Raw genomic sequence first — 16,951 nt, 5'->3', positions numbered from 1 at the left:
TGCACTCCAAGAGCGATATTGTCAACAATTTTCCTTTGAACTTCACTGGTATTCTGGACAAATGATATTGAGCATACACACTGAATGATATTATTAATGACATAGTTCTTTGATGTCATCAGGACAATGCATTGGCAGTAGTTACTTATACCCAAGCTCTTCAGCATGTGCATAGCAAAAACAGGTATATTTTCATCTCTCTGCTGACCTCTTCTAAAGGCTCATACACGCAGGGCAACTTCAGCCCCATGCTGAGCGATGTAGTGCAGCACAGATCACAGCACATCGCTTACACACATGCTATGCACTAGCGGTGTGTGTATGAGCAGTCTGTGCTGACCAGTGTTCTCTGGTTAGAACACTGGTGATCTGACTAGATCTTGAGGACATGTAGTCAAGATTAAGGGCCAGATGTACTAAGCTTGAAAAGTGATAACATGGAGAGTGATAAACCACCAGCCAATCAGCTGCTAACTGCCATGTTATAGGCTGTGTTTGAAAAATGACAGGTAGGAGCTAATTTGTTGGTGGTTTATCACTCTCCATTTTATCACTTTTCAAGCTTAGTACATCTCGCCCCTAGTCAGGCGATGGCGACATGTGGGATTGTGGGGGGGGGGGGGGCATACCCATGGAGCGATCCATGCTTAATTTCTAAGAAATGTAAACAGTTCGCTTAGAAATAGGGCTAAAATTGCCCCATGTGTATGCCCCCTTAAACTATTAGGTGTAAAACACAAATGTTTATTAAATACACATTTCATTGGTACTGTGATGTTCCACTTTTAAAGAAGAGAAGGAAGAACACTGCCCATCTGCAGCAGGACTGTGCTCAGCATCACATGATATTCCGCTTCCCCATCATGTATCTGTACTGAGTGCTGCAGTGTTGTCCCTCTCTTTACCCCCTCTGTGGGGCCCTTCTCTTTTTTTTACTATGGTAATAGTGACATTCAGCTGGAAAGGCAGGGAGCAGACATGAAAGCGTAGACAGTGCTGGTGATTCTGCTTATTATTAGGTCCCATTGCATCTACCTAGCAACCTCGCCATGCCGGACCGGAGACATTACATGGAACAGCACGTTCTGAACACTGCCATGGGCTGGCTGGGATGTATGGAATTTGTTTTCCTGCCGTGATGCTGATAACTGACTGGATAACTGTGGATATTAAGCACTTCATTACAATATCTGCTGGTGACATCCCTATCCACACTGACTGTATATGGCAAAGTTTTTTGCAGAGCTTCTGGGCTGCACATTGCGAGACAAGGGTGCGTCTCCTACGTGTGAGGTGGGTACAGCAGGAGATGAGCCGGGTGCTGCTGGCCATGTGCTCAGTGTGTGGCATGCTGCATTGCTGACTCTCACATTGCATGCTTCTGCTTACATCCTCACACGGATGCTGAGGGCAACTTTAAAATCATTGCTGTTTAACATGCACAAAGACACAATCATGGTGAATTACTAGAACAATCTCTCCCTCCTCTGTATTACCGTAAAGGGTTTATAGATGCATGTGCCATCCTGCCCGCACATGTCACATTGTGCAGAGATGCCAGCAGGCTTTGCAAATATGTGTAGAACACTGCAGGTTCCTATTGCAACGGGATTGTTTTTGTTGTTTTAAATCTATTTATTCATTCATTGTCATAAGTTTTTGTCATGTATCACTAATTGTAATTATCTTGTGGCATCAGGTGCCATGGACTACTGTTGTGTACTAATGGTACTAGCACCCAAACTGCAGTATTGCACAAGTGGTGCTGCTATCCATGCCACCCAAGTGCTGTAGGAAAGTACTGTGAGTGCCACTACCCCTGTGTGCCAGCTGATGCAATGGGCTATAATGCAGTATATTAGTTCACGTTCTGCATGTGACTGAAAATATGCTGGGTGGGAGATCACATCCCTGCTGTAGAAGTGATAATAGGGCATAGCCTTTTATATCATTTTACAACTATGTCATGAACTTAATATGTCAGGTGCATCTTCATATGAATGACAAAATGTCCATTTACTAATAATTATTTTTTTCAAAGTTTCTCAACAAATCCACTAAATGAAAACCTACAGAATCCTACGTTTCCAGTGACTAATAGAATGTCTCCACAGCACACGATGGGCTCTATTCAACATGCACATTTTTTCCTACAGTACACATAATGAAGTATTCCTGCTGTTTAGCAAGGGTTTAACATAGAACCCAATAATACCCCACTCCTACTATATCACAGTGTAGAGAGCAAGGCATTGTTGTATACCGGGGTGGATTGGGATGGAAAACCAGGACAGGAAATTTATGGAAGCAGTCTCAATGGGCACGGGGTCTGCCGAGGGGGTCAAGATCCATCCTCAATTGTGTCTGCCACTTTATTCCAATGCTCCTCTGGTTTTTTGGGGTATGCAAGGTCTGAGACGCCCACTTTCAGTGTACACACACACATACACACAAACCCTCTGTCACACATCAACCCCTCCTCCGTTCTCACCTTTAGTGCCTAGGAAAAAGGTTCTGGTTCAGAGCAGTGAGGGTTCTGCTTTACACATGAAGTCTCATTAAACATAATATGCTGGGATATATAAGAAATTGTTAATAAATAAATAAACTATTGCCTTTAAGAATGGTCATGATGATCACTGTGCCTATGCACTGCACTGGTATTCTGTGAATCTTTGTAATTTAGCAGAAACCAATGGTGGATTATGGTTGGGAAAAAGTGCATTCTGGTTAAACAGCAGGACAGGAGTGAGTAGGGTAATATGGGCAAGCCATGTAATGTGCTTGCTGTGGGCCTTATTCAGGCCTGATCGCACGGCTGCAAATTCGCACAGCAGCCGATTATTGATACACTGTACATACGTACACATAGGCAAACGCAGGAGGGGTTTCTGGTTGCCCAAAAACCCCCCTTTACTTGACAAGTGCCTTAAATTATAACAACAACAGCACTGGTATAAAATATGATCAATAGAGCTGCCACCACACCATGCAGTGTAAGGGACAGAGCTGAGCTGCTGCACATGCCTAGTGTACCAGCTTCTACCACATTGACTGTATGTGTGGATCTGAGCCCTTAAACATCGCAATGGACCAGAGAGTAGCTGCCAGAAGGAAGAGACAGGAGTCACACCATGAAGTGGGAGATTGTGAGCTTAGAAAATGCTGGTTTTATAATGTTTGTGTTTTCATTTATTGTGATATGTTTAACCTTTTCCGGACCGCTAATCTTATTTAAATATTTGAAACAGCCTATACTATATACACCGTCTGTACTGTTAAATGTTAATACTGTATTCCATACAGTATCCAGTGTATAAAAATACCAATTTTCAGGGCTGTTACCACTTCCCCAGACTCCCATACTTACTCCAATGTGCTCTAGAGTGGGAGATTATGGACTACATTTGGAAACCCCCTCTAAAAAAACGCACGGCCACTGCAAATTTGTGGCCATGCAATCAGGCCCTTTGAGTCCACTAGATACTACCACTGATCCGAAAAATGTTTGTGCTGTGATTAATGTAAATCGCAACCAATGGTTACAGCTTCAAACATATTAGCTAAAATGTAGTTCAAACCTGCTCTCACCTCTGGGTGGTAGCTGCAGCTGAGAAGGCACAAGCCAGCGTCGAGTCAGTGGCGTAAATTCATCCATGACGCCCGGAGGCAAGAAAAAAATTGGTGCCCCCTTCATATATAGCTAGCTAGAGAGGAAGAATGTCAGGGGGTGTCAGGAAAGTGAGGAAATGAGAGGGGAGAGTGAGATAGTGTCAGGGATAGATATAATGTCAGGGATAGAAAGTGAGTGGAAAGCGAGGGTGTCAGGAATAGAGAGAGAGTGGAAAGAGAGCGGGAGGTCAGGTACAAAGAGAAAGGGGATGAGAGGGGAAGTAGAGATAGTGGGTTCAGGCATAGAGAGATTGGTGACAGTGGGGTCAGGCAGAGAAAGGGATAGGGTGAGGTGAATCAGGCAGAGAGAGGGGTGTCAGGCAAAGAGAGAGATAGGTGTCAGGCAGAGAGAGAGAGGGGTGTCAGGCAGAGAAAGAGAGAGTGGGGGTTAGGTAGAGAGAGGGGGTCAGGCAGAGAGAGAGAGAGGGGGGTCAGGCAGAGGGAGAGAGAGGGGAATCAGGCAGAGAGAGAGAGGGGGGTCAGGCAGAGGGAGAGAGAGGGGGGTCAGGCAGAGGGAGAGAGGGGGTAGGGAGAGAGAGGGGGTCAGGCAGAAAGAGAGAGAGAGAGGGGGTCAGACAGAGGGAGAGAGGGGGTCAGACAGAGAGAGAGGGGGTCAGGCAGAGAGAGAGAGAGAGAGAGAGAGAGAGGGGGGGGGGTCAGACAGAGAGAGAGAGAGAGGGGGTCAGACAGAGAGAGAGGGGGTCAGGCAGAGAGAGGGGGGGTCAGGCAGAGAGAGAGAGGGGTCAGGCAGAGAGAGAGGAGGGGGAGGGGGTGTAAGGCAGATAAATGAGAGTGGTGGGTACGAGCCTGGTGCTGCTACAGCCCAGATGCAGGCCGTGCACACAAGCAGGGTCTGGGTGTGAGGTGACGGGAGGAATGAAAGGGTGACAGGTACCTTCCCCATGTCCTTGGCTTGCTACGCTGCAGCTACCCAGGACTTGCGCTGCTGCGGGCCGGCTGAGAGGAGTGTGTGGAGCGTCCTCGGCAGGCTGGGGCTTCCCCGCGGGTGGTGATGCTTCTGGGTATGATTCTGCTGCCCTTCAGTGGCTGCTGGTGATGGGAGACTGGCCAGGCTGACTCCCAGCCGCTGACACCACGAGGGGCTGAGGCAGGTCACGGCTAGGGATGGCCATCGACCATCGATGATTTGAAATCATCGATGGTTCATGGCTGATGTCGAATATTTTTGCCATCGATGGGGGAGAACCAGATGGTTTCCCTCCATCGATGGAATAGCAAAACGATGTTTTGGTTTTTAATTTTTTTCAAAGTGCCGGGACACGGAGCATAGCTCTGCCCCCCGACACCCGCGAAGCCCCGCCCCCGTGTTTTGATTGGCCCACAGGCCAATCAATCAAACACAATGGCTGACCATCGATATGTAAAAATATCGATGGTCAGCCATTTCATAGTTTAGTACTATTAATGGCCAGTTGCAGAATTGCCATCGATGGCAACCATCGATGGCAATGGCAACGATGGCCATCCCTAGTCACGGCTGGGAGCTTGTTTGATGCGCTCAGGAGCGCACCAAAAACTTTTCTTCTGGGGGGGGGGGGGGGGGGGGGGAGGAATCATCCCCTTCTGTATCCCTGAGTGACACCATCCCGCACTGGCTGCGGATTCTCCAGGTCGGCTCCTGTTGGCGCGCTGTCACTTGTGACAAGTGTTTGGGGGCGGGGCGTTGCATACTGTACTGTTAATGTACTGTCGGACAGCACCTATACAAATAAGCATGACATAGTAGGGGGGCAATGGAGTCAGTGCCCCCCTGTAAGGTTGGCGCCCGGCGGCAGATGACTCCACTGCCTCCGTGAGTTCCGCCACTGCGTCGAGTAGTAGAGTGTGTTAGCAGACTCATTAGCGCCCTCCAGGTGCCGAGGCTGGAGCAGCATTGGTTGCACCATTTATTTAAATATTTTCTAAAACTGCATTTCCGCACATACCTGTATGCAGAAGGACGACATACCTTATGGTGGGCAACTTTATTGTATGCATCTGATTTCTAACAGGCAATTCACAACCACATCCCAGGCTTGTCCATGTTGTAAACCATTAGTTTTATGGGCAATAAACGCATTCACTGTTAGGCAGAAATAGAATTATAAAAAACCTCTTTAGTGCAGCAGAAACCACCCCGTCTTGCATATGCAAATAACATATAAATACAAAAAGATTACCTATTAATTATTTTTTTAAGTTACGCAGTTCTTTTAAGAGAATATTTTAGTCAGTGCCTGATTAACCAATAGGCTGATTAGTCTGCAGATTAGGGCACCAGGACTGGGGAGAGGGGGCCTCTTGCAGGTGACAGCTGAGGAATAACATTAAGACCTTGGGCTGGATCGCATTGCAACGCATGCGTTTTGCATGCGATTTGCATGCGATGTGATCTGCGGGCAGTACAAAAAGTATGTGCAGCATATACTTTTTGTACTGTGTCGCATTGCACTGTGCTATCGCACCATGTATAGGCACCATAACTTATTCCATGCTTGCTATCACTGTCCCGATGTACTGTGGGGGGTGACTGCCAGATGGCTGTGCCAATGTAACATACTGATGGAACCATTACTTGATGTACATTGTGCTGCAGTGCCAGCTGGTAAGTCTAAAGCAGGGGTCTTCAACCCATGGCCCGCGGGCCACGAGTGGCCCGCGGAGCTGATCTCAGTGGCCCCCTGCCCGCCATGCACAGGATTTTTTTTTTAAAGTAAAAGAAAATGCTGCCGAGGGAGGCAGCGTAATGGAGTCCCCCCGGGTGCCGCCTACCCGATTTTCATTGGCTGCAGGCAGGGCAGAGGAGTGGATCCAGCGTGGCTGAGGGAGGAGGAGGCACGTCTGGTGGGAGCTGGGACCCGGAAAAGCTGCGGGAGGAGGCAACGCAGCTGGCGGGAGCAGGGGACCTGGCGCAGGAACTGCAGGAGGAGGCACAGCTGGCGGAGGGGACCCGGCGAAACTGCAGGAGGAGGCATGGATGGTGGAAGCAGGTGACCCGGCAAAGCTGCAGGTTGAGAAGGTACAGCTGGCGGGAGCAGGGGACCTGGCAAAGCTGCAGGCATTACTGGGGGCATTGTGTGTGGGGCATTACTGGGGGCATTGTGTGTGAGGGGCACTGCTGGGGCAATGTGTGTGAGGGGCACTGCTGGGGCATTGTGTGTGAGGGGCACTGCTGGGGCATCATATGTATAAGCAGGAGTACTGCTGGCATTATGGTCTGTGGCATAATGGGCATTAGTGTGGGGCATAATGTGCAATGGGCATAATTTTGTGTGGATTAATGTGTAATGGGCATCACGTGTGCGGCATAATGTGTAATGGGCATTACGGTGTATGACAAAGTACAACAGGTATTACGGTGTGTGGCATAATGTCTAATGGACACTATGGTGTGATGCACAATGTGTAATGGGCATTACGGATAAACAGTGTAACAGTGTATATTGATTTAAGTAGCCTGTCATTGTTTGGGTTTGATCTTTGAGGCGTACTAGTTCACTGTGTGGGCCTTCATTTTTATATGTTACTGTGCAGCCTTCAGTCAACTTAAGCGTGTCAGGACAAAGATCATTCCTACTGTAACCAATGTCTGGTCATACAGGTTGCAAAAGAGGTGTCAGGTAATTGTTTTCCTGCTAGTTCACACTCTTTATAATTAGACCACGCCCCTTCTAATAAGGCCACACCCCTCTTTGGGAGCGCGCCTACGGCGCGTGCAATTTATTCAATATCAAACTATTGGGGTATGTGTGTGTGGGGGGGTTATGTGCTGAGTATGGGCGGCTGTGCCAATTATCTATGAAGGACTGTGCTGACGTTATAAGGGAGCTGTGATTCTATGGGGCTGTCCGAAATACTGCAGTAGAGTTTAGTGGCCCTCGGGCTTCACTGGATTTTTTTAGGTGGCCCACGCTGTCTTAAAGGTTGAAGACCCCTGGTCTAAAGCCTCCTTCCCACACCACAAGCATCCGATCCTATATGCCAGTTGTATAACCTTCGTTACATGCATATGGGCTGTATGAATGGTGAGTTCCTGAGCGCACATACATGTGTGTTTAGCAGTATTACAAGGGGGGCTACATGTGTATTAGTCTAGGAGCCTGGAACCTTTAATCAGGCCCTGATTTCAGTCCTTCACAGCAGTCCATGTTGCATTTGGTATCTGGACTATTTGTCTACAACAAGAAGATAGACAGCCATTAGGTCGACACCATTAGTTCGACAACTCAATAGGTCGACATGCTTTTAGGTCGACATACCATTAGGTCGACATACCATTAGGTCGACATGCCATTAGGTCGACACTGCCATTAGGTCGACAGTGTCTAGGTCGACAGTCAAAAGGTCGACATGGTTTATTTCACTGTTTTTTGAGCCGACATGTGCCGACAGGCGGTATTTCATGCCCTACCATCCACTAGGGCGTGGAGTTAGATTATAATAGTGTGCCCGAAGCATTGCGAGCGAAGCGAGCGATGCGAGGGGCTGCAGTTCACTTCAAACTGTGTCCATGTCGACTGTGTCGACATTTGGGTAAAAAAACAGTGAAAAAAAACCATGTTGACCTTTTGACTGTCGACCTAGACACTGTCGACCTACTGGCAGTGTCGACCTGATGGCATGTCGACCTAATGACATGTCGACCTAATGGTATGTCGACCTAAAAGCATGTCGACCTATTGAGTTGTCGAACTAATGGTGTCGACCTAATGGCTGTCTATCTTCTTGTTGTAGACAAATGGTCCCGCATCCGTTGCATTTTTTGGAATATTGGACAGCAAAGTCCACACAGTGCTTTGGCCAAGAACTGAGCTCATGACCTTTATGACCTCAGAAGCAATAAAGCGATCCAAGCTTTTGGATTAATTATCTATTGGTCAATGAAGAATCAGTGCAAGCACAGCATTTGCAAACAATCACAAATGGCCCACTAGTGCTCTCACCTGTTATCATCAGATATTTGCAGCTGCTCTTGCCATCCGCAAATAATGCAGCTTTCCCAGTCATTTATGCTTCTGTGTCCCAGTTTGCATTTGTTCGATATTCAATAAATACACTGAGATTGTATGTGGCCTATGTTACAGTGCTGTTATCTCCGCCTGTTCAGTCCCTCTATGTGTGGACGGAATGGGATCATTCGTCAGACTGCATTTAGGTCTACAGTCATTAGGTCGACCCCACTAGGTCGACTGGCAGGAAGGTCGACCTGACTTAAGGTCGACATGGGCCAAGGTCAACATGACTTAAGGTCGAATTTGCATAAAGGTCGACATGAGGAAGGTCGACTGGTCATAAGGTCGACATGGGTTTTTCACTGTTTTTTGATCCGAATGTCAACACAGTCGACATGGACACAGTTGGCAATGAGAATCGGACCCTCGCATCGCTCGCTTCGCTCGCAATGCTTCTGGCACAGTGCCTCGCTGCGCTCGGCACACTATTTTATTCTCCCACCACGCCCTAGTGGATGGTAGGGCATGAAATACCGCCTGTCGGCACATGTCGGCTCAAAAAACAGTGAAAAACCCATGTCGACCTTATGACCAGTCGACCTTCCTCATGTCGACCTTTATGCAAATTCGACCTTAAGTCATGTCGACCTTGGCCCATGTCGACCTTAAGTCAGGTCGACCTTCCTGCCAGTCGACCTAGTGGGGTCGACCTAATGACTGTAGACCTAAATGCAGTCTGACGAATGACCGCATCCCGTGTGGACGAAGGAAGTAGAGCCACACAGATCTACATATCGGTGTGTATAGGTGTACCCCTGTTCTGGGCAAAAACTGTGCGAATGGAAGCCAGACATGCTATCACAGCCAGGGTGTGGTGTACATATGGTCCACATGCATTTGGTTGAAATGTTCAGAATTTTGACATGGTCAAAAGGTCAACATGGATAAGGTAGACAGTAGAAAAGGTCGACAGGATTAAAAGGACACTAGAATTGTCGACACATGTTTTTAAAGGTTTTCTTATTATATTTTCTATGTTTCGTGATATGTGACCACAGTTCTGGCAAACAGACCCTGGCCACGCTTCGGGGAAGGCGGCTAACTATGATACTGTTGTGCTAGCTAAGGTTGCTATTCCTAATTGTATTCCAGGTGGATGGAAATCAAGTACAAGTTGAATAATATGTGAAAACCCCAGAATCTGTGTGTTGATATTTTGTTTGTCAAACTTTTGTACCTGACGAACATAAGCATGTTTTACATTTTACCTTTTGACCCTGACAATGTAATGCATGTGAACCACATGGTATCGACATATGACTGTCTGTCAGCCGGATACCACCAGCCAGTACAGTAGTCCTTCCACATCAGCCCAATGCATTTAATAATCTGCATAATGTGGGAATTGTGCTGTCGACTTGACTTCAGCAAATGGCAGCAATTTTATTTTGACAGCTCACTCTGGACAGCCAGTTAAACAAGTCTATCAGTGCTCAGTTTTCTATTTCCATAAATTGGTTCAATTTAATACTTTATAGGACATTTTTTCCATGGAGAACACTTAAAACCCACTTATATGTCATTTATAGTGACACCATAAATGTAGTTTTAAAGTGGCTCACAGAATATAACATCACATCAGAATTGAGAGTAAAACTTCATAGAAATACTACAGCATAATTTATACATAAAATACTGTATATCATTAGGACATTTGTATAAATCAGTCTATATTGTAACGTGTAACCTCTGACTACTAAGCTGTAATGTGAATTAGCAAGCAAGAAATTTCCACTATTCTAAAGCATGGATCAAAATATTAATAACATAATCCTAACCCGAGCGTTCCACACGTACAGCCTAACCCTAGGTCCCCTTTAGCGTCTAAACCAAACCCTCTCACCCCCTAATGCTACTGCTCCCAGCATACTGTAATTCCATTCAGATGGGATTCCGGTGCCGACATCCTCACTGATGTTATCATTCTGGCGACGGTCTCCTGGCGGTAGAAGGGATGTCGGTGTGGGTAACATGACTGTCCGCTGGGATGCTGAGCACATCCCTTAGGTAGTTATCTCTGGTCATCCTTCTATGGTGATCCTACCTAATACGCATATTAGGCCAACCCTGGTATGTACAGTATTAGATGTTATTACACAGGTTTTATTGCACACAGCTTGGGATCTGGTGAGGAGAGAATATTAAACTGATAAACCACCATATTATCGAGTCCCACGCAGAATCTGTGTTATTAGAGGGATGGGGCGGTAATGCTAATTTCATGGCAGTCTTTACTCTCTAGCTCTGTGTTATTTTTATTTTCAAAATTAAATAAGGCTTGTTAACCATCAACCTCTCTCTCTCTCACTCTCTTTCTCTCACTCTCTCATACCATTCTGCCAAGTCAGCAAAATATTTAAATGCAGACTGCAGGTGAAGGCATGCAGCGATGATTAAGTTCATTCTCCTCACTTATAATCCCTCCTCCCACAAGCTTTCAATTAATGAATATACCCAAGGCACCAATTACTGCCTTTTCTTTCCAGACATATCTAAAAATTGTAGTTTATAAAGGATGGGACACATCCATACATAGTAGTGTGTCCTGGGGGTGGTTACAGCAGTGCTGACTGGCTTCACTCTGATCATCTCATTTTTATCATCTCCGAGTAGCCAGCATTGGCTATCTTTTGCTCTGTGTGTGAATATAAAACACTCACATTGATGGCACTAGTTCTGACACTTCATAATGGATGTTCAAAGAGTTTTCTCGGTCACACAGGAGCACTTTAGTTGTTGTGAGAGCTGCTATTTTGCTGCAATGAGAGTAATGATGTTAAAAAATGATTTTTTTGGTACTTGTGTATTATCACGGCGCCCACGATATTCAGTCGTATGGCATTGTATTCCATTTAAAATTGTATACCATTGTATATCAGGGTTGCCGACTCTCCCAGAATGGCCGGGAGTCTCCCGAAAATCGGGACCCCCTCCCGGCCCCCTGGAAGGGTGGGCAACCCTCCCGGATTCAGGGGGGACCCCCCCTGCGCCCCGGATTGCGGCATTAAAATGCCGCAATCCTCGGGTCTCAGACGAGGTGGCGGAGCTAAAATGACACAATCGCGTCATTTTAGCCCCGCCACCCCTCCACGGAGATCCGTGAATTCGGCAGTTTGTCATCATGGGGCGGGGCTTAGTGACGTCACACTTAAGCCCCACCCCTTGAGCGGCTGCTGGAACTCTCCTCTCTGGGCTTCTCCCGGAGAGGAGAATTATAAAGTCGGCAACCCCGTAGTATATGGAATACAATGGCATACAATGCAATGAGATGCGATTTTAAATTGTATATACAATCTTTAATTGTATAAGCACCTTAATAGGTGCTTACAATGTTAAATGCACCCCCACGCCACTGCCACTATCAACACCAACCCGAAGCGTGGCGAGCGCAGCGGTATGCGTCCTCCGACCTTTTCATACCCCCACTATCCATGTCGGCGTGGAGTTGATTTTATATAGTGTGGCGAGCGCAGCGAGCCACCGAGCCCGAAGCGTGGTGAGCGGCCGCGCATTACTTCACATGTATTCCGCGTCCTCTCGCCACGCTTCGGGCTCGGTGGCTCGCTGTGCTCGCCACACTATATAAAGTCAACTCCACGCTGACGTGGATAGTGGGGGTATGAAAAGGTCGGAGGACGCGTACCGCCGCCCCTCGCGGTGCTCGCCACACTAAAGTCAACTCCACGCCGACGTGGATAGTGGGGGTATGAAAAGGTCGGATGACGCGTACCGCCGCCCCTCGCGGGCTCGCTGCGCTCGCCACGCTTCGGGTTGGCGTTGATAGCACGGGTGGCGTGGGGGTGCTTTTAACATTGTAAGCACCTATTACGGTGCTTATACAATTATTTATCTTACAGGGGGCACATTTAACATTGAAAACACCCATTAGGGTGCTTATACAATTTAAAATCTTATACCATTGTATATGCCCTACAATGGCATACAATTCGATGGTATACAATTTGAAATTGTATAACATCTGCTAACATTGTATCGCATCGCATTGCATACCATCGTATGCCTTATGGTATGTGATGCAATGGGCGCCGTGATAATACACAAGTACCGATTTTTTTATAATTTTCTGTTCATTTAAAAGAACATTTTTATATATTTTAAAAACAGCAAATGTCAAAGGTGCAGGGCACCAGAAAGAGGGGGTTTGACTTAGCAAGTAAGGGGCATAGCCAAACAGCAGTATTTCCAATTCAAATTATGCCAGGCAGTGGTATCCTTATTCACATAACGCCACACAGTAGTGTAACTTATACATATTGCATCAGACAGTAGTGCCGCTTATAATCGCATTATGCTATGCAGTAGTGCCCCTTATTCTTCTTATGCCACACAGTAGACCACTTAATTCACATTATGTCACACAGCATAGTACCCATTGTACACATTATGCCACACAGTATTGCTTGCTGCTTATAATCTCTATGTCACACAATAGACCACCTCTGGCCTATCAGCTCTCTCAAATCTGATGCTGGAACCCTGAAGTCTGAAGTAATTACTACTTTAGATGCCGGTAAGTGCTGCTGGTGCTCGAGGCTACGCTCAGAGGTTTGCCACAGTGTACGCTATTTTACTGTATGTAGATGCTGCTGTAAGTCTAGTAGTACTGTTGTTCCATGGACAATTTTTTTTTTTTTTTGTTTATTGATGAATCACAATACAAAATAGAAATAGCACCATAACACAGAAGCATGAAGGTACACACATATATTGGAAAAGTCATCTGTGGTGTTATAGAGAATGTGATCCTTTTTAACAATTTTATAAAGAAATGAGAAAAAATTGTGAGAAGAGAATTCCATGGACAATTTTTTTAATCTGCCATGTAATCACACATTCAGCTCCAGGGACACTGAGGGGGAATGTAGACCGAGCTCAGCTCTGTAAGGATGGGCTCTTTTGTGTCTGTCATCCACAATCTGCAACGTAGACTTAAAATCGGACCCCGGAATACAGCATGGAGATGTAAACCGAGCTTAGCCCGCCCGTACAGAGATAAGCTCAGCATACTATACCTGATCTGTATTTAGCGACACTGCAGCCCAGTGCTCAGCTGTAAAACATACTGTACTGCATTTAACAATATACAGTAAAGTAGTTCTTGGTCTATATTACTGTACTGCATTTGATTGGAGACCTCACGCATGCACAATGGTGATTTTCAAAAGCAACATCTGGTGGATGAACATAAGCATTACACTCATCAGCCAAATGCCACACTAGCCATGTTGCGCAAAGCTGAGACACCCTGTAGTGCAGATCGCATTGCGATCAGACCGCAATAGGTAGACTAGATGAGTAAGGCTACATCTGTAGTCAACCTAATATACCACAACCTAGATTCAGCCGTACCACACACAACCAATACTTATGCTCCTCTTACTGATATACTGCCTTTGCCTACTTGCATTTGCTCTACCAGAGCAATTTGTAACCTATTTTGCCTACTGCAACAGCTCTATGACATTGCCATGGCTCCGCCTACCATTCATGTTACATTATCTTAGCCTACCATGAGAGCAGCTAGGGTTAACGGTGTGCTTACCTTATTCCTTTTTGTGTTGGCTCTACCTACAGTTGATTTGGCCTCCCCCATATTTGTGCTTTTTTGAAATTCCATTGACAGTGTTTAAGAATATTTATTTTGAATCTGCTTTATTGTTTTCTTCTTAATTAATGTGCCCTTATATATATTAGATACTCTGAATAAAAAGATTTGCCAGAATTGCCGGTCATTTACTAATGTAAAAGTATTGGATTTCTCTCCTGCATGATAAGAAGCTGACTTTCTTTTTTTTTCCTTTTTTTTTCTTACATTTTAACTCTGTGTTGGCATTTGTAGTTGGTTCTTCTTATAGTTTACCAAGTAAGTTTTTTGTTACACTGAATGGGTACACTATATTTTTTAATGTAATGATAGCCTTCGCTTAACTGTAAAGCTGGCCAAACACTATAATAAACACTAGAGATGTGCACCGGCCACTTTTCGGGTTTTGGGTTTTGGGTTCTGATTACCTTGAGGTTTTGGGTTCTAATGGGTTTTGGCAAAACACCTCCTAAGTGTTTTTTTTTTTTTTGCAAATAGTTTTTATTAAGATTTTCAAACAGGAACATATCACATCAGAAACAGAGTAAGCAAATATTGAGCGATGCAGAACGCTTCACACTCTCTGTTACAAAATAAACCAAAGAACAAAGATATCTTTAATATTCAAGTGTTGTTAGATACTAAGGTGAAAATCTCCTTGTTTCTCATTTCAGAGAGAGGGAGAAGAAAAGTTGTAGAGTTGTAAAAGGGAAGAAAGAGCAAGTGGGGGAAAGGGGGGGTTTGGGTGTCGGTGCGACTCTCATGCCTTGTACTGTGTAATTTGGAAAATATTTTTGGTATTAAGATTTTTATTTTTTATATTTATTTATTACTTTATTTACTTTTTTTAGATAAAGAGACCTCAGAGGATATCATTTTAGTGTTTTATAGTGATCCGATTCCTTATATGTTAACCATGGGAGCCAAATCGCATTGAATGTTTGGTCTTTGGAGGTTATGGAGTATACGAGGTCGTCCATTGCCATATATTGATCAATTCGGTTGCACCAGTCCGCCATTGAGGGGATAGTAGTGGACTTCCAATATACTGGGATCACCGCTTTTGATGCACTAAGAATATGTCGTACTAGGGATTTTTTATAATTGGATTGGGGTCTGTGTATAAGGTTGAGTAGCCAGAAGCTTGGGGTGGCGGGGAAATCTTCTTGCAGGACAATGTTTGCAGTATCAATTACCTTTTTCCAATATGTCTGAATGAGCGGACAGTCCCACCAAATGTGCAGCATTGTACCTGGGTGTGCCTTACATCTCCAGCATAGGTTGGAGACTCCAGGGTATATTTTTGCCAGCAAGGTCGGGCATCGGTACCATCTAGTAAGGACTTTATAGTGGGTTTCCGTTGTCAAGACATTTAGTGATGAGGAGAAGGTGTTTCTGAAAATTTCTGGCCAATCATCATCCCCTTTCAGGTCGTGGAGGTCTCTTTCCCAATCCGCCATAAATTTCGGTTTGGATGGAAAGATATCTTCAATGACCAGTTTGTATATGTATGAAAGGAGGTGTCTGGGGTATGTTTCAGCACTACATAGTTTTTCAAATGGGGTATTAGGCCTCAGCTTTTTTGTTGGGGGGCCTAGGCTTAGGAGAAAATGTTTGAGCTGTAGGTATCTCCAAATCTCCCTACCCGGTAAGTCCCATTTCTCTTGAATTTCCGGGAATGGCAGGACCCCCGTCGTGGTTATTAATTGATCTATTCGGGATATCCCTCTAGATCTCCACGCGGCGAATGAATTTTCAACCATACCCGGAGGGAATTCCGGATTCCCAAATAGAGGCATTAGAGGGGACCCGGGAGGGGAAATCATGGGGGAAGAGCGGAGTCGAGTCCAACAGTCAAACATGGGGGATGCTAGTGGATGTGTGATTTTCGGGGGTTTTTTGCACCAGGGGAGGTCGGGGTGGGCTTTTGGGATGGTGGCTAATTCTAGGTCTACCCACTGTTTTTTACCCGATTGAGAGGACCATTCCATTATTCTTGTTAGTAAGACTGCATTGTAATATGAAGAGAAGTGAGGGAGTTGGAGACCCCCCGCGTGTTTCCTCTTAAATAGGATCTCATGCTTGAACCTCGGTTTCCGACCCGCCCAGATATAATCCCGTAATTTACGTTGTAAAGATAAAAACCATGAGTTAGGAATATTGACCGGCAGTGTCTGTAAAAAATACAAGATCCTGGGTAGGATATTCATCTTGATTACATTGATTCGTCCTAGCCAAGAGATCCTTTTTGCTCCCCATGAGGATAGGTCGGCCTGTATCCTATTTAATAGGGGGGGGAAATTAATGGCGTATATATCGGAAATGTTTCTAGTGAGGTTTACCCCTAGGTATTTAAGTTGTGTAGGGTGCCACGTGAATGGGGACACCTGTTTCAGGGTTTGTAAACTTGTCTGGTCCAGTGTTAGGTTCAATGCAACTGACTTGGATAGGTTCACTTTGAAATTAGAGAGCTCGCCGTAACGACGAAATTCTTCTAATAAACTGGGGATCGAAGTTAAGGGGTTCGAGATTATCGCCAGTAGATCATCTGCGAATAAGGCCAGCTTGTATTCTCTACTCGCTATTTTGAGTCCCTGTATATTATTATTTTTTCTAATTGCCCTCGCCAGTGCTTCCATAGAGAGAACAAAAATCACAGGGG

The 16,951-nt window shown here is 45.5% G+C and overlaps 1 protein-coding gene across 2 annotated transcripts in view; it reads left to right on the top strand.

Moving 5' to 3' along the window:
• Positions 1-967: 967 nt before the first annotated feature.
• Positions 968-16,951, top strand: part of RASGEF1B (RasGEF domain family member 1B) — a 296,825-nt gene continuing 280,841 nt past the window's right edge. Inside the window, exon 1 of one of the 2 annotated variants that reach the window (XM_083175715.1) lies at positions 968-1,293. In XM_083175715.1, coding sequence (XP_083031841.1) covers positions 1,225-1,293 — 69 coding nt within the window. In that variant the 5' untranslated portion in view covers positions 968-1,224. The remainder of the gene's footprint in view (positions 1,294-16,951) is intronic. The other variant, XM_083175721.1, reaches the window with a different exon arrangement.

This window comes from Crinia signifera, chromosome 1, assembly GCF_055691185.1.
Source record: "Crinia signifera chromosome 1, ASM5569118v1, whole genome shotgun sequence".
NCBI classification, from domain to species: domain Eukaryota; kingdom Metazoa; phylum Chordata; class Amphibia; order Anura; family Myobatrachidae; genus Crinia; species Crinia signifera.
This window is presented reverse-complemented; position numbering and strand designations above follow the sequence as displayed.